Below are 25426 nucleotides of genomic sequence, written 5' to 3' on the forward strand. Positions count from 1 at the left end.
TGTGACTGCATCATAGTATCTAATCAAGTTGGTCAGGCAAGACTTCCCCTTAATAAAACCATGCTGTGTCTGAGCTATAACTGAAGTCTTGTCTAAATGATCCTGCAGTGCTTCTTTAACCAGTGCCTCCATTAATTTTCCTGGAACAGAAGTTAAGCTCACAGGTCTATAATTACTTGTGCCAGCCTTTGATCCTCCTTTGTGAATTGGGGTCACATTTGCACGTTTCCAGTCTATGGGTACCTCCCCTGAGTCCAAGGAAGCTCTCATAATTATGGCTAAGGGTTTGCTTACTTCCTTTGCTGCCTCCTTTAATATAACTGGATAGATCCCATCCACCCCGGGTGCCTTTCTTGTCTTTATCTTCAACAGTTTCTCCTCCACTTTACTCCCAGTTATTTCAAGATTCTGTAGCTTACTGCTAGAGTTGAATACACCACTGGCAATCCCCTTGCTGAATAACTCCTCACGTGTGAATGTCGATGCAAAATATTAATTTAGTTTGTTAGCTACCTGAGCAGGATCATCAACAGTTGACCCATCAATATCAAGTGGACCAATCTGATTCATCCCCTTCCTTCTAGAGTTTACATAAGTAAAGAACTCTTTGCTGTTTTTCTTTGCATCCCTTGCCAAGGATTTCTCGTAATCTGCCTTCGCCTGCCTAACCTCCTTTATAACTTGGTTGCATATCAACTTGTATCTATCACAGGCTTCTGGGTCATGTGTTAATTTGTAAGTATCCCATGCATTTTTCTTCTCTGCCATATGCCTCATTAGTTCATCTGACATCCATTTTGGCCTAAACCTTGAACAATATTTCTCAGTTGGTATGTAAAGCCCAGTAGCTTCCAAGATAAGTTCTTTGAATGCTTCCCATTTTGAATTTGCTGTTGGTAACATCATCAGTTGGTCCCACTGTATAGAATTTAAATACTGTCTCAGTCCATCGTAGTCGCCTTTACGGAAGCAATAACCCTTCCCTTTACCCCTAATGGTAGTTACCTCTTTGAGTAAATCCCACTTCAGCACACTGTGATCACTGCCACCTAGTGGTTCATTTATCTGCAGATTCTTAATGCATGAAGAATCACTGCTGATAATCAAATCAAGAGTATTACTCCCTCTAGTTGCCTCCCGAACATGCTGATGTAGAAAACAATCATCCAATAAATCCACAAAAGCCCTGCTAATGTGTGAGTAACCAGCCCCCAAATTCCAGTCAATATCTGGGAAATTAAAATCTCCCATTATAAGACTCTCTGATTTACTGGCCCACTCTATTTCCCTGTACAGTTCCTTATTATACTCATCAGAGTCATTAGGCCTATAGCACACTCCTACTCTCAATTTTGATCTCCCAATGCTTATGTCACACCAAACTGACTCAACACTGCACTGTCCGGCGATGTCGACTGGCTTCACTTCCTTGGTTTTTATGTGTTTCTTAACTAATAGCATAACCCCTCCCCCTTCCTATCCTGTCTATCCTTTCTGTAGACGTTGTACTCCCCAAATTGCAGTTCTGCATCCCTTATATCTGTGTGACACCACATCTCTGATATCCCAACAATATCTGCCTTTGATGTTTTGAGCAATACCTCAAATTCATCAAATTTATTTACTAAACTCCTAGCATTGGTGTACACGCAAGTATACCTGCACCTGTTTCTATTCTTAGCTACCCTAACACAACCCATGTGTTTACTTGTACCGCAATGGCTCCCAGCAGTCTCTGAAATACCATGCATCTTGTTTTTCAGGCTTCTGCTCATTCTAATAGAAGCAGTGCAAGAATCTCTTTCACCTCTGCCAGTGGCTACTGTCAATCTATTGGTCTTTGTCTCCCCCCCAAGCTAGCAGTTTTCCGACCCACCTAACACTGCCTCGATAGCATCAGCAAATATTCTTGCACCCTTTCTATTTAAGTGTATCCCATCCCTGTAGAAGCAATCTCTCCTGTTAACAAGTACAGTCCAGGCTGAAAAAAATTCTACCCCTTGAGCGTTGCACAATCTTTCCAGGGCCGAATTGATCGACAAGGCTCTCATCATATACTCCCTCCTATCGTGTCTGGGCAGAATTGCAGACACTTTCAAATTCAACCCTAATTCTAGGCTTTTGTTCAACAGTGACCTGTACTTGTTAAGTAATTCTGCCGGTCTCCTACTCTTAATATTATTAGTGCCAACATGTACAACTATATCACCTTTTGTGCCTTAAAAGATGATATTCACTCTACAACGTCATCAACCTTTGCCCCTGGCAGACATACCCTGGTCCTGTTCCACCTATCTTTTTTACAAAGCATGTTCCCCGTTTCCCTGACAATAGAGTCACCAACAACTACTAGTTCCTTCGGGACCAGCGCATTCTGCCTTGGGGGTTGTCTCTGTGTCACGCGATGCCCAAGTGCAAGCTCTGGCGTTGATGTGGGCAGCTGAGAGCTTGATGGGCCCCTCAATTTAGTTTCTTCGAGGGCATCCACCCTGTCCTTCAAGCTCTCATATAGGCTCTCATATATTAGACTTGAATTTCAGTAGATTGTAATTTAAAGGAAACATGAAGGAATAAATGAGGAAGAAGAAAAGTTGGTTCTGTGAGTTTGAAGTTGGACAGTAAAAGGATGTTAGTATTAGTAACGGCCGAATGGTGCAAGAAAGCCTATGGCTTATGCTGCACCAGCCAAAAAAAAAAAAAAATCCGAACAAAACAATGATAAAAACAAAAAATAAATAAATAAAATAAATAACTAAATAATAATAATTAATAAATAAAAAAAAAATAAAATAAAAAATAAATAAAAAGGAAATTAAACCTATCATCCTATGCGCTTCCCTTACCCGAAAGTACTATCCAGATGACCTTTGAATTTCCCCAAACTGTCGGCCTCTACCACCCATGAAGGCAACTTATTCCAGTAATTTATAACTCGCTGGCTAAAATAAAACTTCCTGCAGTCCAATCTAAACATTTCCCCCCGTAACTTGAATTTATGTCCCCTAGTTCTAGCATCATTTATAATCTTGAAAATTTTGTCCTCATTCATTTTACTGATGCCTCTCAGAGCCTTAAATACCTCAATCAAATCTCCTCTGAGGTGTCTAGTTTCCAAACTCTGCAACCCACATATTCGAAGTCTTTCCTCATAAGGACGCCCTTTTGCCGATCTCACCAGGCGAGTTACCCTTCTTTGCACCCTTTCAAGAAGTTCGATGTCTTTCTTTAGGTGCGGTCTCCATACTTGAACACAGTATTCCAAGTGTGGTCTAACATAAGCCTTATATAATGGGATTATCACGTCCCTATCTCTACTTGCAAAAGTTCGATAGATCATCGATAGGACACCATGGGCCTTCCTTGCAACCTGTTTACAATGCTCAGAGAATTTCATGTCTGACCATATCGTAACACCCAAGTCCCTTTCCTCCAGTACTGGGTTTAGTTGAACTCCACCAAGTGAATAAGTTTTTTTGAGATTACCGTTTCCCAGGTGTAATACCTTACACTTTGTTGGATTAAGGCACAGCTGCCATTTTTCTGACCATTCCTGAAGTCTATCTAGGTCTCTCTGAAGAAGCTCAGCTTGACAGTGATCATTAACTACTCTACCAATTTTAACATCATCTGCAAATTTAGACATCACGCTCTATCCCTTCATCAATATCGTTTATGAAAATTAAAAACAACAGTGGTCCTAATACTGATCCTTGGGGAACCCCACTTCTTACATCAACCCAATCTGAGGAATAGCCATTTATCACAACCCTCTGTCTCCTGCCCTGAAGCCATCCTTCTATCCATCTAAGGATTTTCCCAGTGATTCCAACCTGTTCCAGCTTATAAAGCAACCGCTCATGTGGGACTGAGTCAAAAGCTTTGCTGAAATCTAAATAAACAATGTCGAAATTATTCCCTAAATCCAGCTCGTGAGTGACCATTTCGAAATAGCGAACCAAATTTGTTAAACATGATTTTCCCTTTACAAAACCATGCTGAGTATCCTTGAGAATTTCAATTCAATCGAAATGATCCTGAATTCCACCCTTGATCATTGCCTCCATGATTTTCCCTACTACTGAAGTCAGACTGACAGGTCGATAATTTCGAACTTCACTTTTAGAGCCACCCTTATGTATGGGAGATACATTTGCACTTTTCCAATCCAAGGGAATCTCCCCAGAGTCTAGTGATGCTCGCATAATTAGCCTCAATGGTTCAATGCACTCGCTTGCCGCCTCTCTTAAGATTATAGGGTATATTCCATCAACTCCAGGAGCCTTGCTCCTGGAGTTGATGGAATATAATCTTGCGAAATAAATAAAATAAAAAATAAATAATCTTGCGAAATTTCAATATCATTAATTACATATTTTTTAACTTCGCTCCCACAATTTCCCATTGCCACAAAAGGCTTTCATTTGTAAATATCGATGCAAAATAACTGTTGAGTTCATCTGCAACGGCAGCTGGTGTATTTATTACTGTCCCCTTTCCCTTATGTAAAGGTCCGATCTGGTTTGTCCTGCTCTTCTTGGCATGTATATATGTGAAGAATTCTTTATCCCCCCCTCTTTGCTCTGTTTGCTAGTGATTTCTCATAAACTGCCTTTGCCTGTCGAACCTTTTCTGTGGCTCTATTACATATCACCTTGTAGCTGTTATAGGCTTCAGTACTTTTTATTGCTCTGTAACCTTTCCATGCCACCTTTTTCTGCTCAAGTAATGCAGCAACGTCACTATTCATTCAACTTGGAACCCTTCTCGTGGAGTATTTTTTTAATGGTATATACGCATTCAAGGCATCTGTGATTAATGTTTTAAAAGCATACCACAGTTCAATTGTATTCATTCTCTGCGCGATATCTACCCAGTTAATAGAGGCCATGTAGTACCTTAAGGCATTGTAATTTCCCTTTCTGAAATTAAAACCCTTTTACTTCTGCTACCTCTTTCGTCATCATCCACCGTAGACCTCCGTGATCACTTCCTGCTACTGGTTCCTCTACTGTCAGCCCTGTTATGTCATCTGATTCATGTGTGATGATGAGGTCTAGGATATTCTTTTCTCTAGTACTTTCCCTGACATGTTGATACAAATAACAGTCATCTAGTTGATTTAAAAATTTTGTTCCCCATGTCAAGTTTCCTTCCCATTTACTCCAATCAATTAGAGGCAAATTGAAATCACCCATAATAAGGCATTGACGCTTACTTGCCCATTCCATTTACATGTAGAGGCTTTTGTCATAATCTTCACAATCACCTGGTCTGTAGATTACTCCTACTCGCATTATACCTTTGTTTCCAACTATCTCACACCATACAGACTCTATACTAGCATGTGAAATGTCTGAATCCGGGAAAGCTATCGTCACACTCAGGCTGCTTCTGATAAGAAGCATTACCCCACCACCCCTTCTATCTAACCTATCCTTCCTAAATACATTATACAAGCCGTACTGAAACTCATCATCCCCAATTTCCGGGTGGCACCACGTCTCTGTAAGCCCTATTATGTCCGCGTTACTTGTTTTAACCAGCAGTTTGAATTCGCTCATTTTATTGACGACACTTCTAACGTTACTGTATAAACAATTAAGATTTACTGTTCTTGTATATTTAACAACCTTAACACAACCCTTGAAGTTTTTTATGCTCTCTTCCCTGATATTAGCTACCCGCTCACGTGAAACGTCTTTGCCCCCAGAACATCTAGATAATACGTCCAGTTGGGGTAACAGATAAGAACTCTTAAGGTATGTGTAAGAGTTACATTGACCAATATTATCAGATAAACGCGTGTCAGTATTACCCACATCCCCCCTAACTAGCAGTTTCCCTGAACCTTTAAGGTATCCTCAATAATACTGGCAAAAACGTTTGCACCACCTTTGTTTAAGTGTATCCCGTCTCTACAAAACAAATTCCTTCTACCTACAAGTGTGGGCCATGCTGATAGAAATTTACCCCTAAAGCCTTGCAGATTCCTTCAAGTCTTGAGTTAATCCACAAGGCTCTTAACATATAATTCCTCCTATCGTGTGTGAGCAGAATTGCAGACACATAGACATTATGGCCTAGCTCGCGACATTTCCTCAGCATGGTCCTGTATTTTTCCAACAAATCGTCAGATCGTGTACGTTTAATATCGTTTGTCCCCACATGAATAATATTTTCTTTATCCCCTTTAAAATCTGACAATCTGTTGGTGACATCATCAATAGTTGCTACCGGTAGACATACCCTGGTTCTGCTCCACCTATCTTTTTTTACAAAAAATATTCCCTGTTTCCCTGACAATGGAGTCTCCTAATAAAACAATGTCCTTTTTAACCAGTATAGTTTGCACTTGGTTTTCTGATTTGAGGCTCGAATCGGGTGTGCATCACTTGGTAGATTGCTGGAGTTTTGAGTCCCTGACGAGCTCCCAGATGCATTATTTTCGAGGGCAAGCACTCGTTTTTTCAGGGATGTTGCCTGATTGTGGCACATGTTCGGACTGCTTTAGAAGAGAGGGCGGGAACTATCTATAAAGAAGGCATGCAGCAAAAACAGAATGGCAATGAGACAGAGAGTGAGTTAAAGATGAGTCATTAATTAATTTAACTGCCCTCTTTGGAATGGAATCTAGAAGTCTGAGAGAGGCTTTCCACTGCCCCAGATGTGGGACCAATATTCCATGGTACGGCAGATTTGCGATTTAACAGAGTGAACAGCTGTTTGGAAGAAAACTAACACCAAGAGCAAAAGAGAAAACCTAGTTTTTTTAGATGCAGAGGAAGCAACATTTGTAATGTGCTTATGCCGAGAGAGATTAGAAGTCAGGGTCATCCCCAAAAGAGACATATAATCTTGCCTAGAAATCAAGTGTCATTGAAGATGAGCATAGGAAAAGAATTCTTTTTGTGAGATATAAGACTACTGAGATTTGAAAGATTAAAATCGACTAAGTTATCTTTGCTTCACTGGAGAATTAATTGGAGCTCGGCATTTAAGGAATTGGTAGTAGATATTTGAGAAGTTGAAGGTGTGTGTGTGTGTGTGTGTGTGTGTGTGTGCGCGCGCGCGTGAGCATGCAGGGCAAGGTTTTTCAAACTCAAAGGTGGAATACAGTGTGCTACTTATCAGCAAAACTATGGATAGGATTTCTGATCAATGGAAACAGGTAAATCATTAATATACAAGAGGAAAGGAATTGGAAAAAGAACCTTGAGGGACACCAGTATTAGTGAAGAAGTTAGAAGACAGAGAGATATCACCCACAGCGAGTGGTCAGAGAGAAAACTGGATACCTAATTACAAAAAACAGTTAGTAACCATAAGATGGAAACTCCTTTAGAAGCCATTTGTGCCAAACACAACCTTTGAAATGTTAAGAGCAACTGCTTAAGTTTCAGCAAACTTTTCCACTGAATTTGTCCATAGATGGGTAAGATAATCCAGAATACCACCAGTGGATCGACACTGACGGAATCCATACTGGCGCTGATATCTAAAGTGTTCCAAGAAAATGTTATATTAATAATACTTGGACTCCCATTATGAAAATTCTGAATTTCTAAACAGCTTCTATCATACCAGAGTGAATGTGTATTTGATTAGCTTATGAGAAAGCCTCTGAATAACCAGTGAATGAAAAAAAGTAACTAAAGTAATGCTGAGGGAACAACATGCAGAAATAATCCACTTCCTCTCATCATCTGGCTGTTCTAATATTTCCCAACATCCTTATTATTGAGATGTGACATGTGAAAAACATTAGCTCCTTTTGTTCTAACTTCCCATCATGAAAAGGCGTTTTAACAATACTATCCCATAAATGCTTTGCATCAGAAATGGCAAACCAGTACTACTGTCAAGTCAACAAGTATCTTCTGTCTTCTCAGCCTACAAACCATGCACAGTACTAAGTACTATAGGTTTTTATGATCTTAAGTGTTTGGGGTATTCATTTTCCAGAGTATTCATTACTTAACAAAAAAAATAAAATAAAATAAAGCTTTTGCTTCATTTCCACAAATTAAATTTACAAGAGATTGATATACAGCAGCAGTTCAGAAAGAAACTGTGATATACTAAGAATAAAAGAAAATATTGTTCTATATGAATTACAAATGACTTATGGCCTTAGACACTGGATAATAATCTGTGGAGGTCACAATTTTATTGTGACCTCCACAGATCACAATTTTTGCTCTAGGCTGTAACCCTTTGGCTAAAACATACAGTATTCTCCCCTTACTCACCTTTTTTTCCTATTTCTACTTTGAGTTTTTTTTTTTTTTTTTTTTTTTTAATGGTGTTTATTTTTGTTTATTATTATTTGGTCTGCATGAAAAAAGTTGCAACTGCCATTCAAAAAATCATTTATAATTAATGCAGAGTAGTGTTCTTTCATTCTTAGTATATCATATTATCGGTACCTGTATGTGGAAGATTGCCTTTCAACTGTATATTATGTTCAAAACTGTGATAATATTATTGGCACTTTAATAATAATTATCCCCTTTCAAGACTGCTTCAACAATCTCAAACAAGCAAATTTTGCTAATAGAAGTTCACCTGTTTGAGATTACTGAAGGACTCAGCATTAAAAATTGTATAAATTCCTTAACAATGGTGTTTATTTAAGAATTATTAAAGAATCATAAAACACAAAAAGTCAATAAAAGAATCATAAAACACAAAATTCCTTCATAAAATTAAACTGGTATTTAATATAATTAAATAAAGAAGATCTTTATTGTAAGGTTCACCGGTACACACAGGTACCACGACTCTACAATACCCTTCACGGCATCATGCCAGGAATTATATATTAAAAATAAAATTACATAAAAAGTGATAAAACACATAAACTGAAGTACAATAAAAGCAATCTAAAAATACTAGAAAAATAATAAATACCAATTCCAGAGCTTTCAAAAGCTGTCTTCAACAGCAGATTATGCATTCTGATTGCGACATACATGCTTTATGTAAGTAAACTGCACAGCTGCCATAGTGGCAATGCGCGATTCTATCATAATACTATTATGGCACCAGAAGCCTCTCTCTGTCTGGAAAATTGCCAGCTAACATCCCACCTAAGAACTAAAGATTCAATGGCAGGATGCATGTGGCATCCAGATAGCAGTTCATAACCCTTTGTTATTTATTATTATTATTATTAGCCATATGTTGCAAGGAAGCCTGAGGCTCATGATGCACTGACAAAAAAAAAAAAATTTCCAAGTTACCCTGAGAGAGAGAGAGAGAGAGAGAGAGAGAGAGAGAGAGAGAGAGAGAGAGAGAGAGAGAGAGAGAGAGAGAGGAATCACCAAGAAAAGGAAGAATGATGATATCTGGTGTTGTTGCTATATGAAGACTGTCAAACCATTTCAGGTTAAAAACCTTTAGTACAGAGAATAGTTGTGATAACCTCCAGTAGAGAGAATAGTTATGTGGGCTGATATATAGATTAGTCAGTCAGTATCAAAAATATTATTCAAAACTACTTACTGCTAAAGTCTTTCCAGAACCAGTTTGTGCAATTCCTACTAAATCCCTTCCACTTAAAGCAATTGGCCAACCTTGTGCTTGGATTGGTGTTGGCTTCATGTAGTTCTGGTGACGTATGCTATTCATTACATAATCTACATTAAATAATGAAAACTGTTAGTTTAGTCATAAAAATAAAAAAAAATCACAGTGCAATTTAAATTCAAATGCAAATAAAAAACAGATTAACGGGCCAGGTAAGCCATTCAAAAGGCAATACAAGAGTGCTGACTCTCTTTAAAAATTACAGTGGTGAATTACAAGCTCCGAAAACGCGATAAGTGTTTGCCTTTTTATTTACTTAATTGTTATTTTATATTGTACTTTAAAAGTAGTCTTATAGTTATTGTTACGCTGGTTATTTCTATTTTTAATTTAGACAAAGAGTTTTTGTAGATTATTACTTAATATATGTAAAACCGTTATTTTGTTCGAATCTTGCAGCCACTGTTTTCGTATAGAGTAGTAGGGAATTCAAATTTTTAATTGGGTAACTAGGTAGCTCTAACGTATAATTATACAGCATAATACACATCACTGCATTTAGGATTCTATTAGATAGCATAGTATTGATAATTAATTAATTTATTGATCTTATTAATTTAAAATATCATGCCCAAGACTAGAGCAGCAAAGAAACGGGCACAAAGTGGCAGGAGTGCTGTGACTCGGAGGAGAACTGAGGGGGGCAATTCTCCAATGCATCACAGCCTAAAAAAATGTGCAACTTGTGAAATGTTTGCCAAACTCTCTGGAACAGAATATGATCTAGCCAAGGAGGATGTCTTTGTGTGTGTGTGCCAGGTGCAGAGAGTGTCTAGAAATTAGGCATCAACTCTGCGTTCTACTGGGCGTCTATGAGAGCTTGAGGTGTAGGGTAGATGCCCTCGAATAAATTAATATGAGGGGCCTGTCAAGCTCTCAGCTGCCTAACTCAATGCCAGAGCTCACTCCTGGGCATCAGGCAACACTGCGGCAATCTCTAAGGCAGAATGCGCTGGTCCCAAAGGAACTAGTTATTGTTGGTGACTAATTATTGCCAGAGAGACGGGGAATATATATTGTGTAAAAAGGATAGATGAAACAGGACCAGGGTATGTCTTCCAGGGGCAAAAGTTGATGACGTTGTAAAGCATATATCATGTTTTAAGGGCACAAAAGGTGATATTGTTGTACACGTCGGCATCAATGACATTAAGATTAGGAGATCTGCAGATTTACTTAACAAGTTCAGGTCACTGTTGCAAAAAAGTCGCGAGTCAGGGTTAAATTTGAAAGTGTCTGCAATTCTGCCCAGACATGATAGGAGGGAATACATGATGAGAGCCTTGTCAATCAATTCGGCCCTGGAAAGATTGTGCAAGGCTCAAGGGATAGAATTTTTTTCAGCGTGGTCTATGCTATTAACAGGAGAGACTGCTTCTATAGGGATGGGATACACTCAAATAGAAAGGGTGCAAGAATATTTGCTGATCCTATCGAGGCAGTGTTAAGTGGGTTGGAAAACTGCTAGCTTGGGGGGGGGGGGAATTCACAGATTAAAAGTTTAAAAATAGCCGCAGGCAGAGGTGAAGGTGATTCTTGCACAACTTCTAGTAGAATAAGTAGTGACCTGGAGCAAGGGGTGCTGGGGGTTCAGGGACTGATGGCAGTGATCATGAAACAGGTGGGTTTATGGGATGTGTTAGGGTAACTAAGAATAAGAATAGGTGCATGTATACTTAGATATACAGTCGAACTTCCCTATAACGAATTCTATAAATCCAGCGAAAAAATTCGTTATAGAGAAATTTCGTTATACAGAGAATATCTTTTTTATTAGAAATTGTTATTTAATTAGAAAATGAAAATGAATCTACATTTATTTTTAATGTATTTTATTTCAAAAACACTTATTTAAATTACGCTTACACAATTTTCGCCAGTAAGTATCACAAATTAAAAAAAATCCGTAATTTTCGTTTGCACAGTACAATTAAAAAAGTCTGATTCTCAAAGAAAACCTCACATTTGTTCGGAGCATTAAAAACATTATCAGGAACATTTTCACAAAACTGTAGACCCATACGAACCGTTTTAAAAGCGTTAATCATTTCTTCACGAGTTGGCTTTTCTACGGGTTGTTCTGATGTGTCTTCAGCGTCATCGTTAATTTCTTCGTGATCATGGTCGTGTCTAACACTGTTCAGCAGTATTTCATCTTCATTTGGATGTTCTGTTGTAGTCAGGTCTTGATCTACATAAACATAGCTATCCAGTGTTATTTCATTTTCGATGTTTCCGGACGATTCTAATATTTTCCAAAAGTTTTTCAGTTGTGAAAGGGGCAGTTCATCTTGTTCATCCAGTTGATGTTCGACTTCTGCATTCAATGCCAATCCCGCTTTCGAAAAACAATTTTGAATAGTGTATTCAGTGACATCGTTTGTCCAAACTTTTGCCAGTTCAGAGATGCAATCTCTAAGGTTAATTGTAACTTCCAAGTTTCTATTTTCTGATAACGCATTGACAATCTTCATTATTATTCTCTTTCGATAATGAAATTTAAAATTTTTAATTATGCCTTGGTCCATTGGCTGGAGTTTTGACGTCACGTTTGGTGGTAAAAACAATAACTTCACACTTTTAAGTTTGGCAGAAATACTGGCAGGATGTGCTGGACAGTTGTCAGTTACCAACACGATTTTCCTTTTTTCTTTTGTTATACGCTTGTCTAGTTTTAATATCCAGTCTTCAAAGATATCACTGGTCATCCATGCTTTTTTATTAAAGGTGTAGTCAACTTCCAAAGATTTTGTGCCTCTAAAACATCTTGGGTTTTTTGATTTTCCTATTACTAAAAGTCTTAATTTTTCACTTCCTGTCATATTTGCTCCAACTAGCACAGTGATTCTTTCTTTGCTTTGTTTTCCGCCAAAACATTTATCATCTTTAAAAGCAAGAGTTTTATTCGGTAAACATTTAAATAATAAACCCATTTCGTTAGCATTAAAAACATCCTTAGGTTCATATTCTTCCAAAATCTTCTTTAAGGTATTGTTCCTCCAACTGTTGCAGTCTTCTTCACTTACATTAACACTTTCTCCACAAATAACCTTTTCCACAATTCTGTGGCGCTTCTTAAATTTATCTAGCCACCCAGTGCTCGCATTAAATTCTGTATGTCCCAGGGACTGTGCAAATTTCAGAGCTTGTTGCTTAATTATTGGACCCGATATTGGTATATTCTTTTCACGTATCATTTGCACCCATTTTAGAACAGCTTTATCAACATCTTCGTATATACACAACTTAATTCGCTTCTTGTCTGCTGCTCCTTCAATTGCATTTAAAATTGATTCTCGATTTTTTAAAATCGTAGATAAGCTGCTTGCAGGTATGCCATATTTCTCCGCAATATCTTTTTTCTTAAAACTCTGGTCAATATCATGAAGAATCTTTACTTTATCATTAATACTTAAACATTTTCTCTTGGACATTTTTTCCCCAAATGTAAAAATCACTGGACTGTAGCTCTTGCCGATACATACACCGCAAACTTCGCTGCGCTGGCCATATAGTGAATTGTTAGTACAGGTACCGCCTACTCAATGACGTTTGCTTGCCAATTCAACAGTATCACGTGACTTTTCCTATCAATCACTTTGAAGAAATATACGACTTTCATTCATATATAAAATTTACGGTTAATGTATGCTGTATGTTACTTTTCAAAAAAAAAAAAAAAAATACAAGAGCATATAGCCTATGTGATTGATGACAAATTGTTCTAAAAGAACTAAATAAAAAAAAAATTTTTTTCATGAAAACCATCTACTAGGAGTCCAGTTAGATGAGAACGGACATATCATATAATGATTGACAGGAAGGTCACGTGGTACGGTTGAGGTGAGAAGCGAATGTCACTCAGTAGGCGTTCGTTACTAAAAATCGACTATGGCATCATTCTATGTATTGCCGCCGCAGCACGCTAAAGGCTTACCGCAGCGAATTTCGTTTTCCCCTGAGCCAACATCAATTTACAAATCTATCCTATTTATTGTAAAGTTCATGACCACTTTTAAGAAAACCCATTTGGTTTTATAACTGTAACAAAAATGAAACAAAGACCTTCCTACGGGCGTCAATGACCACAAGTATTCACTAAAAGAATGATTAATTCCAGATGCTAATGCGTAATTTCGGAGGGAAGGAGGTCGTATATTTTTAAAAATTCGTTATAGAGAGACTAACACTTCGCTATATGGGGTTAATTTTACATGTAATTTCGTTTCAAGGTGCAATGTTTTGCGAAAAAATTCGTAATATAGAGAAATTCGTTAAATAGAAGTTCGTAATAGAGAAGTTCCACTGTATATACTAATGCTAGAAGTATAGTAAATAAATTTGATGAATTTGAAGTGCTGGTCAAGACATCAAAGGCGGATATTGTTGAGACAGAAGAGATGTGGTGTCACACAGATATAAGGAATGCAGATTGGTTGTTGTTGTTATTTGGTTTTTAGGAGCATTAGCAACTAAGGCCATATTGCTCTGGGGATATGCGGTGGTCATTCCCTGACCTTTCCGCTTCCTCCGTATTTGGTGGTAATGGGCTCGAACTCCGGTTCGAGCTTCTAATCAAGAAGCGTGTGCTACCGCACTGCCGCTCCTGCCCACCTGGCTATGGAGGTGCCTGCAGAATTGGAATTTGGGGAGTACAATGTGTACAGAAAGGATAAACAGGATAGGAAGGGAGGAGGTGTTATCCCGTTAATTAAGAAAAACATAAAATCAAAAGAAGTGCATCCAGTTGATATAGATGAACAGTGCATTGTTGAGTCAGTTTGGTGTGACATAAGCACTGCAAAAGCAAAAATAAGAGTAGGAGTTATAGGCCAAATGAACAATTCTACAGAGAAATAGAATGGGCTAGTAAATCAGAATGTCTTATAATGGGGGATTTTAACTTCCCAGATATTGACTGGAACTTGTGGGTTGGTCACTCACACACTATTAAGACTTTTTTGGATTTATTGGATGACTGTTTTCTGCAGCAGTATGTTCGAGAGGCAACCAGAGAAGGTAATACTCTTGATCTGGTTATCAGCAGTGATCATTCGGGTATTAAGAATTTGCAGATAAAGGAACCACTAGGTGGCAGTGATCAACAGTGTACTGATGTGGGATTTACTTAAAGATATAATTACCATCAGTGGTAAAGGAAAGGGTTTTTTGATCTGTAAAGGTGAGTACAGTGGTCTCAGACAGTTTTTAAATTCTGTACAGTGGGATCAACTGACGATGTTACCAACAGTAAATTCTAAGTGGGAAGCTTAGAATTTACTCAATTACTCAATATTCAAGGAATTAATCGTGGATGCTACTAAAAGTTTCATACCTATTAAGAAATATTGTTCAAGGTTTAGGCCTAAATGGTTATCAAATGAACTAATGAGACTTGTGACAGAGAAGAAAAATGCATGGGATGCATATAAATTATCAAGCACTCAGAAGCCTATGGCAGATATAAGCTAGTCTATAATCAGGTCACAAAGGAGGTTAGGCAGGCGAAGGTAGATTACAAGAAATCTTTGGCAAAAGATGCTAAGAAAAACAGCAAGGATTTCTTTACTTAAATAAACTCTAAAAGGAAGGGGATGAATCTGATTGGTTCACTTGATATCGATGGTTCCACTGTTGATGATCCTGCTCAGATAGCAAACAAACTGAATGAGTATTTTTCATCTACATTCACACATGAGGAGTTATTAAGGTTTGAAAATGGCAGAAGGTTATCAAGTTGTAGCAGGGTGTTTAATGATTTTGTAATAACTGAGAGCAAAGTGGAGGAGAAATTATTGAAGTTAAACATAAGAAAGGCACCTGGGGTGGATGGGATCTATCCAGTTTATATTAAAGGAGGCGGCAAAGCAACTAAGCAAACCCTTAGCCATAATTATGAGAGCATCCTTGGACTCAGGGTAGGTCCCCACGGACTGGAGATGTGCAAATGTATCCCCAATTCACAAAGGGGGATCGAGGGGTGACATGAGTAATTACAGACCAGTTAGTTTAACTTCTGTTCCGAGTAAAATAATGGTTGGGTTTTATTGGCGCATTAGCAACTAAGGCTATAATGCACCCTAAAATAATGAAGTCACGGTTAAAGATGCATTGCAGGATCATCTAGACAAGACTGCAGCAATAATTCACACACAGAATGGGTTTGTTAAAGGAAAGTCATGTCTGACAAATTTGATAGGATATTATGATGTGGTTACAAAGGAACTGGATGCAAAAAATAATTTTAATATCATATATTTGGATTTTAGAAAAGCTTTTGACACTGTTGCAGATGGAAGACTATTGTACAAATTGGAGCAGAATGGCATTAAGGGTAAGTTGCTATAATGGATAAAAGGATGGTTGAGTGGGAGAAGACAGAGGGTGGTAATCAATGGGTGCTGCTCTTCATGGACTAATGTTATTAGTGGAGTCCCACAGGGTTCGGTGTTGGTTCCTCTGTTGTTTTGTATATTTATTAATGATATTGATGAAGGTATATCAGGCTTAGTGTCGAAGTTTGCAGATGATACAAAGGTTGGGAAGGTTGTTAATGACAGTAATTGCATCATATGCAACTTCCAAATCCCTTTCTTCTCTGCTCTTTTTAATTCAACCCTGCCAAGTATATAAGTTACTTTGGGGGATGTTATCCTCCAAGCATGAGATATCTGTACGATATTTTGTTGCTCACGTTTCTAGCCATTTCTGAAGTATATCTAAATTGTCCTGAAGAAGCACTAATCATTAACTACTCTACCAAACTCGACATCACTTGCAAAATTTGAAATTAAGCTTCATCGAAGTCATTTAAGAAAATCAAAAACAGCAGTGATTAGGGGAACCCCAGTAGGGTTCCCTGATTCTTGAGGAACCTCATTTCTTATGGTAGCCCAATCTGAAGAGTAACCATTAATCACACCCAGTGCTCACCACACCAGCCACCTATGATTGATCCATCTAAGAATTTTTGCTATGATTCCAAAATGTTCCAGCTTACAAGTTACTTTTGAAAAATTTTGGGTGTGAAGTTGAAAAAAATGTAATTAATGATGTTGAAATTTTACATGTTTATTTAATGAAAAAACTTTTGAGCCTACAGGCCAGTAAGGCTCATGGGGTTGATGGCATATACCCTATAATTGTAAGGGAAGTGGCAAGTAAGTGCATTGAACCATTGAGGCTAATTTTGAGAGCATCACTGGACGAGAATGATTCCATTGGATTGGAAAAGTTCCAATGTAACTCCAATACATAAGGGCAATTCTAAGTGGGAAATTACCAACCAGTTAGTCTAACTTCAGTAGTAGGGAAAATCATGGAAACAATGATCAAGGATGGAATTCAGGATCATTTAGATAGAAATGGAATTCTGAAGGATACTCAAGCACGGTTATGTAAAGGGAAAATCATGTTTAACTAATCTGGTTAGCTATTCTGACATGTTCACTCAAGAGTTGGGACTTATGGAATAATTTCAACATTGTTTATTTGGATTTCAGCAAAGCATTTGACTGAGTCCCACATGAGTGGTTACTTTATAAGCTGGAACAGGTTGGAATTATAGGAAAACTTCTTAGATGGATAGTTGGATGGCTTTCTTTTTATTATTATTATTTATTTATTTTATTTTATTATTATTATTTATTTATTTTATTATTTATTTTTTTTTTGGCTGGTGCAGCATAAGCCATAGGCTTCCTTGCACCATGTGGCCATTGCTAATACTAACCAGTGATGCAGAACCGAGTCAAATGATTTTCTGATATCCAAGTAAACAATGTTAAAATTATTTCCTACATTCATCTTACAAGTGACTCTGTCAAAACAGGTAATGTTAGTTAAATTTTCCCTTTACAAAACCAAGTGTTTCCTTCAGAGTTCCATTTCTATCTAAATGATCCTGATTGCATTGCTTCCATGACTTTCCCTTACACTGAAATCAGATCAACTGTCTTAGCAGTCAGCCACTTCAACTTTATGTATCGGCAATATACTGGTACTTCTGCAATCCAAGGAAATTTCTACTCTGAAAGTAAGATTAATTATGAAATTATTAATTAATTATTTATTAATTATGAAAGAAAAATTAAGATTAATTATGCCATCTTAATTAATCTTGCTAGTTCAATGCACTCTCTTGCTTCCACCCTCAAAATTACCAGGAGCTTTACTTTCCTTTCCTTTAGGCCCAAAAGTTTTCCTAAAACAATAAGTAATTTTAGTATCGCTAATTTCATGCTTTACAACTTTGCTTTCATGGTTTTAACTCACCAAGAATGGTCTTTCATCTATGTTGGGGAACAATGGTCTGAACTGATTTGTTCTTCTCCTCTTTGTATTCACATTGGTGAAAAACTCCTGTGCTCTCTTAGCCAGCAACTTATCATAATTTGCCTCTAGAATATAATTCATGAGTAGTGACAGAGCAATGAGAGAGAGACATCCACGCTCTGTAACTGTCCACTGCCAACTACAATGTTCTAGTCTTTATTTCTGAGATATTAAATATTAATCATAAAATGAAACTGAAATAAAAACATGAAAGGAAATATTTAAAAATAGCTGTTCGAAGTGACCTCTATTTTTTTTTTTTTTTTTTTTTTTTTTGATACAGCATTCAAACAACAAATCGACAATTTCCTGGCATCTCTTATTGTTTCAGGATTATGGTTAGTTTGTATTCGTATGGCAGCCTCGTCAGCATACATTTCTGTCTGCACTCATTATTTGAGAGGTCTTGGTTTTGTTCCTGTTAACGAATGAAGGAATTTCCCACACCACACCAGTTGTTATTTTAACAAGTTTATACATACTGTGTTTAAACTTAATAAAGAAGAGAGCGCATCAAAGACGGATAGCAGAGCCCACCTCCCAGTGGCAGAGATGGAAACCAGGTCTACTAAGATAGGCGAGGTTAGCAGTGAACCTAACGTCTATCTCACTTGGCTTGGGCCAAGCAGCATAAGAGCTCTTGTAGTTAATATTTTTTGAGTTATTTTAGTTGTGTTGACTGGTTAAATTGAAAGTTTAGAGTTTTAACGGCCAAGTCTGTGACACTATACTATGTATAAGCCTAGGCTTGGGCGGTGGTATTTAATGGCACTTTGAATGGATGAATACCCCCCACCAGTTATTATGGGCTTTTCCTGCACAATATGCAAATCTGCCTGTGAACACACACACTTCTGCAGCCATAATATACTTATGATTACAGGCACACCCTTGGGTGCTACTAATACATGTAATGCTCATTTAATATACACAATGTATTCTTGGAAAGCTGTACATTAACCATATATAAGCTAATAGGGCATTAATTTCCCATATAAACTCACGTAACTTGCCACAATACATTCCTAAAGATATGTGAATAATTTGATTATTTTAAATGAAATATGAATAAATACAATTAATGTACATACCTGATAAACTAATCCTTTTTGAAAAATTCATTCTTTTCGTCATAAAGAATCTTCAGAAAATAGTGGCATCACAAAGGACTCTGCAACATTACTGTTGCTTTCATATGTCAATCTTAGTTTCTTTCATACATAGGGATTGGAATCCTATTTCCTCTTCCATCTTCATTATGATTTCTCTTTACTTTTAAAGTTCAGGCTCTTTGGAGAGATAATGGAATGTCATACCTTCACTACCATCCTTTTCTTCAATTTGCAATTGTGCCTGTAACCCAATCAAACTGTTAATTGTGAGGTCTTCTCCATGAAACTGCAGCAACTATTCATATCTTCTGTATCAACTTCCAAGTTGAGATATTTTGCCGATGTATAAAATTTCCTCTGACAGTTTCTAGCATTTTTTGGAAATCTTCATAGTCATGAAACCATTATCAAGCAATTAAAGTATATTAAGCAATGACAATGTGATTGCTAGATATCCTTCCAGCTCAAGCTCAATCCCATCGGCAAACCAAAAATTTGTTTATACTTTGTCTCGAAAGATGATATAGTTGGCCTCAACTAAGAGTTTAATTAAGTGAAAAATTTCGTTTAATTGGAAGCTTCGTATAATTAATCGGTATAGAGTTGTTATTTAACATACTGTAGTTCTTAATCCCAAATTGTATCGCCTGTCTAAAGGTTTTTATAATGCTATATACATGTGTGTCCTAGGATGAAAATTCCAAGTTTCTGTAGGAAACAATAGGCCGAATAGGAAATCCAGTCTTGTGTAATTTTACCTGACCGAAAAGTGCAGGAATATTGTATGTTCTGGCCGTCAATTCCTTTAACTGAGCCATAGTAATGTAGTCATTTTTTTTGATATGTGGTTAACGTTTTATTGTATTGATTGACAAAATTGGTAAATAGTGCCGTGTCTACTTCAAGATAAGTGGAGGTATCTGAAACGCTGAATCTAACTTATTAATATAATCATGTTTATCGAGTATTACAACTGTATCTCCTTTATCTGCCCTCTGTATAATAATGTCTTTATTTTCCCGAAGTTCCCATAAAGCTGAACTGTCATGTGTGTTCAATTTAGGAAGTCACGTTTCTTTTATGTTATTCACCACTTGGTTAACTTGTTGAATAAATAAATCTTTTTGTGGAACATTATGAAGTGCAAATTCAATATCAATTACGCACTGTTTTTTTAGGTAGTTTTTGAGGTGGTAAATTATAATTTAATCCTTTGGATAAAAATGAAATCTGGTCCTGTGACTTTTATCCAAAGGCTTAAATTCTTAAATTTTCAAATCCTCGTAACTGCGGGGACTCGGGTAATGAATACTCAGATACCGGGGACCCCTTGTATATGCTAGCAACCCTGTGTGTAAGAAATTAGAAAAAGTAGGTTAAGGAAATAATTAAAATTAAAATACACTGGATATAACACGTGTCGGAAATTTGAAACTGTAAATAAGAGAAAATAGTTGAAATTAAAACAAAATTACGAATGTAATATGTAATTTTAATACTGTGTTACGAATGTAACACAGTATTAAACACAAGAAGTAGTACTCCCAGAACAGAAAAGAATAATAAGCTGACAAAGTGGCAGCAAATAGTTGCCAAACTTTGTTTAGGCGAGAAAAGTGTGTTACAGCAGAATATGTGGATGTTATTTATATTTTCTAGGTACAGGTATTGCGACTTAGTCTTTTTTCTATCCCCCCTCCCCATCCATTTTGTTTTTATCAAAAATTAAAAATTAATAAAAACATTTTAAAACTAAAGTTTTAATTTTAATTGACCACTACTTCCACTTTAATTGAGCAAAAAGGAAAAAAGAGGCCTAACTTCTTGCTGTGTTTTCTTTTGATTTTGGCAGCTGGCCCCAGAAGAAGGTGTTGAAATCATAGGATACTCAGCATTAAGTACTTCTAATTACTTATCAACTTCTGCCCCTTCCTTCACACTCTACATACAAACTTATTTTTATATATATACACACACATGTGTATATATTTTTATATATATATATATATATATATATACACATGTATATAATATATATATTTTTCTTTTTTTTCACTGATACCCTTAATTTGGGGAAATGTGCATAACGGGATTTTTGTTGACACCCATTGATCCCGTAATCCCGCATCCACTACCTGCAGTGGATGCAGGATTTTGCCCTTTAGTGCAGACAATGATTGCAATACCTGAGGTCTACCACGATTCACATTTAGTTGTTGCTCACCTCCCTGTGGTGTAGATAATTTTCCAGATAATTGCCTTCCTGGTGGCAAAGTGGCCAGAAACAACTAAACACAACAACAACACCATACACATTTCACAAACATAACATTACATGCACTTCTGGCCCTTTACAAACTTTGTATTCATCACAGTATCGAAGGCAGAGTTCGATTAATGTTCTGGAGCTGCTGTACATAAGATAGTCTACACATCTACATGTCCAGATGTAGAACAACACTACTCATGTCAGCACTGGAGTGTATACTTTATATTGTTTAAAAGCTCATTTCATAGTTAAATATTTTATGACACATACTGACTTTTATATGTTGAAAATTTTTTCACATGAGAATCGAATTAGTTTACTGGTAGTCAGAATAAAAATCATTCTATTCTTGCTCTAAACAGTTGCAATTACCAAATTAAACAGTGGTATTTATGAATTCTCATATGGAATTCTGTTATCATATGACAAATTTTTTTGGCTGGTGCAGGATAAGCCTCAGGCTTCCTCGCACCACATGGCTAATAATAATAAATCAGAAATGTTAGCACTTCATTTGGTAAATGGAACTGTTTTGGGCAAAAGTGTAAAAAACATTTTTCTTTACTAATAAACTATTTCAATTTATCAAGAAAGGTTAAGTGTTTTCTTCAACTCGTCAAAATTATTACTACCAGAGAAAGTAAGTAGAGAAAGAGACTTTTGTCTGTTGTAACTAAATGTGCATAGTCTTTCTCTAGTTACAACAGACAAAAAATAAAGATAACTGATTACCTGGAAAGCCACCCTCATAAAATTCTGTTATAGGGTTGGGAACAATTCTTCCTCTAACAGTAATATCATGAGCTTTCCTGAAGTCCTCAACATCATGCTAAAAATAAGAAAAATTATATCAGTTGAAATGTTTTTTTTTTTTTTTTTTTTTTTTTTTAAAGTATTTTTGTATGGAAAATTGTGCATAAAACAGAAAATAATGTAAGGAACAGTGAAAAGGCAAATATAATTAAGCTTATTTTTCATAATTACTTAAAACTGTTATTTTTTTTGGTATATGTCAACCCAAAACACTAGACAACACTACTCTAAAGGCTCTGAACATATTTTTTGATGACAAACTTCTGTCCATGGAAAAATGCAGATCCTCGGACAGAGTTTGATTTATATTCAGTATGCAATTTCATCTTCTTTCCATGATATTGTACTGAGCAGAGCTTTAGTCAGCAGTGCCCCCCCCCATATTCAAATCTCAAAGGACTACTCTCTTCCAAATATATGAATATCAGATGAGCAAACCTAAAATGTGGCCATCAGTATATTAGATCGAGACCTCAGATATATGAAAATCTTAAATGTTCCACTGTCAGTGAAATTATTACAATTTAAATGATCAGTTTCTTTCAACAAACTTTACTTTAGATGCTGGCTCTCTAGTCCTCTATTCTGAAGAAAGCTGGGCAGCACATTTCACCTATGAACACAAGACTAAAACCATCTCTCTTCCCTCTAACTAATAGATTTTCTTCTCTTGATTTTTTTTCATCTATCCCTCTATTAGGCTAATTAATCTGCTTGATAGTGATCCTTTTCTGTTTAACAGTGATATTAAATATAGGCAGAATATTATCAATGGTATTTTAACATAACTTATTTTAACTGTGAATGTGCACCACTATTACTGGCATGCACACAGAGAAACTTTTACATTGCAGAACTGCCTGTTATACTCTAGTTGTTATTTGTAATGCATCAGCAAACATTTAATTAATATTCAATTACTGTCTAATACAACTGATATAATTGCAGACTCTAGAATTAGCTGTACCAGGTGTAATAGGTTAGTTACAGCTTTATAACTATTTCTTTTTGACCAACAAATGGGCTATTTTAATATGTGGATATTATTTATATTTTCTAGATACAGATATTGCAAATTAACCTTTTTTCTGTCCCCCCCCTCCCCATACATTTTGTTAAAATTAAAACATTTTAAAACTAAAGTTTTAATTTTAAAATAGTGAATTGACCACAACTTCCACTTTAATTGAGCAAAAAGGGAAAAAAAAAAAAAAAAAAAAAAAACAGTTAATTTTTATTATTATTATTATTATTAGCTACATGGTGCAAGGAAATCTGAGACTTATGCTGCACCAGCCAAAAAAAAAAAAAAATTTCCCGAGTTACCCTGAGAGAGAGAGAGAGAGTCAAAGTAGAAGGGAATCACCAAGAAAAAGAAGAATGATGATATGCAGCTCAGGACCCTGGGTGCGCCAAGCCCATACTTGCCAGATGTGAGCCCCTGGGGTGAACAGCATGGAAGATCCTGATTTGTAAGCATATACAAAACAAAACTACTGATGGGATAAGACAGGTGAAAGCTAAATTACAAAAAATCAATAGCAAACAAAGTTAAAAATGGAGTTCTTTTTATATGCAAATACAAAAAAGAAGAGAATGAATCAGAGAGGCCCCACCTTTCCAAGATTGAAAATTCATAGGAAGACCAGCAGAAAGCATGTAGAAAGTGGCAGATGGATTGACCAGGTATTTTGCACCAATTCGTGGCCAAGGGCCAGTGACAAGGAGTTTAGTCAGAGACAGTTAAATAATTTATTATATATTATAACTACTCAGAATTTACAAACGTACTGTTCTAACTTAATACACATAACTTAAACTTGATAGGAGAATGGAATTCATATAACGTGAACTTCGCAGGTGATACGAAATACGTATACCGTTGTTGTTGTTTGGTTTTTAGGAGCATTAGCAACTAAGGCCATATTGCTCCAGGATATGCGGTGGTCATTCTCTGACCTTTCCGCATCCTCCATATTTAGTGGTGACGGGCTCGAACCCCGGTCTAATCAAGAAGCGTGTGCTACGCACTGCTACTGCTGCTCCTTCCCACCTGGCTACGGAGGCGCCGCTACATATACCATAAGCTTGATACTGAAATATATATATATATATATATATATATTTTTTTTTTTTATTTCATTTTATTAATTGGTCATGTAATGTTGTTAGTCTGCGTTTCCACTTTAGTGAGATTTCACATAATTCGGAAACGGGTGCCTTCAGGGGATAGCCGCTAATTTTCTTTTAATTGGCTTAATTTTCTAAATTATTTTTGGAATGTTGCTTCAACACAACCCTTTTCTTCTTTATCCCCCCCCATATATTTTTCTGTTATTGTTATGTTATTTTATTTGGTTAAGTTCTACTGCCACTGATGTTAGCTTTCCTACTATTTTTCTTATTTATTTTTAATGTATATTTTATTTCTGTCTATTTAATTTTTGGATTAACTGGATTATATTTACATGGCGGTAGTGTGATGATCTGCTAACACTGCATTCATACTGTTATCTATAACCTAATTTGTTTCTATATATTTTCAGTTCAACTATTATTTTGTCAGTGGTGTGGTTTGGCCATGCGAGTACTAGGCTTTTTGTTTTATTATTTTTCGCTGCATAAGGACCACCGCTATGCAAATCTATTGCATTGGCAGTCTGACCTTAGTATCATTCCGTCGTTGCATGGATTTGTTTAGTGTTTGAAATGCAGTGATTCCCTGACTATTATTGGCCTCGTGGTCCTCTGTCGAGATGAGGCATAATGGTCAGTCTATTTTATTTCATTTTATTGTATTAATTTGGTCATGTAATGTTGTTAGTCTACGTTTCACTTTAGTCCACTTTAGTGAGATTTCACATAATCGGAAACGGGTGCCTTCAGGGGGGGCGCTGCTAAATTATTTTAGGAACATTGCTTCAAAACTACCCTTTTTCTTCTTTATCCCTCCATATATTTTTTTTTCTGTTATTGTTATGTTATTTTATTTGGTTAAGTTCTTTTTCACTCTATATCCATATATCCACTATATATATATATATATATATATATATATATATATATATATATATATAGTGGATATATGGATATGGCATATATATGCCATATCCACTATATATATATATATATATATATATATATAGTGGATATGGCAATTAGTTAACAGTTATAAAAGTAAGATACAATAGGTGAAAACCTGAACAAAAAACAAAAACCTAACAAGGGTGAGAAGAGCTGATTAATGCCATCAATGTCTAGATAAAACATTACATCAGTCTTAATATCTACGAACATAGTATGAATGAGC

At 36.3% G+C, this 25426-nt stretch overlaps 1 protein-coding gene across 2 annotated transcripts in view; it reads right to left on the reverse strand.

The window, feature by feature from the left end:
- LOC150082405 (uncharacterized) overlaps nucleotides 1-25426 on the reverse strand; it is a 267788-nt gene that overhangs the window by 168910 nt on the left and 73452 nt on the right. For both annotated transcript variants that reach the window (XM_090379267.1, XM_090379266.1), the window contains exons 3-4: nucleotides 22036-22132; nucleotides 9505-9638 (exon numbers count right to left, since the gene is read on the reverse strand). In XM_090379267.1, the coding sequence (XP_090235393.1) occupies nucleotides 9505-9638; nucleotides 22036-22132 (231 nt within the window). The remainder of the gene's footprint in view (nucleotides 1-9504; nucleotides 9639-22035; nucleotides 22133-25426) is intronic.

This window comes from Mastigoproctus giganteus, chromosome 8 (genome assembly GCF_048544385.1).
Source record: "Mastigoproctus giganteus isolate SK-2022 chromosome 8, ASM4854438v1, whole genome shotgun sequence".
NCBI classification, from domain to species: Eukaryota; Metazoa; Arthropoda; class Arachnida; order Uropygi; family Thelyphonidae; genus Mastigoproctus; species Mastigoproctus giganteus.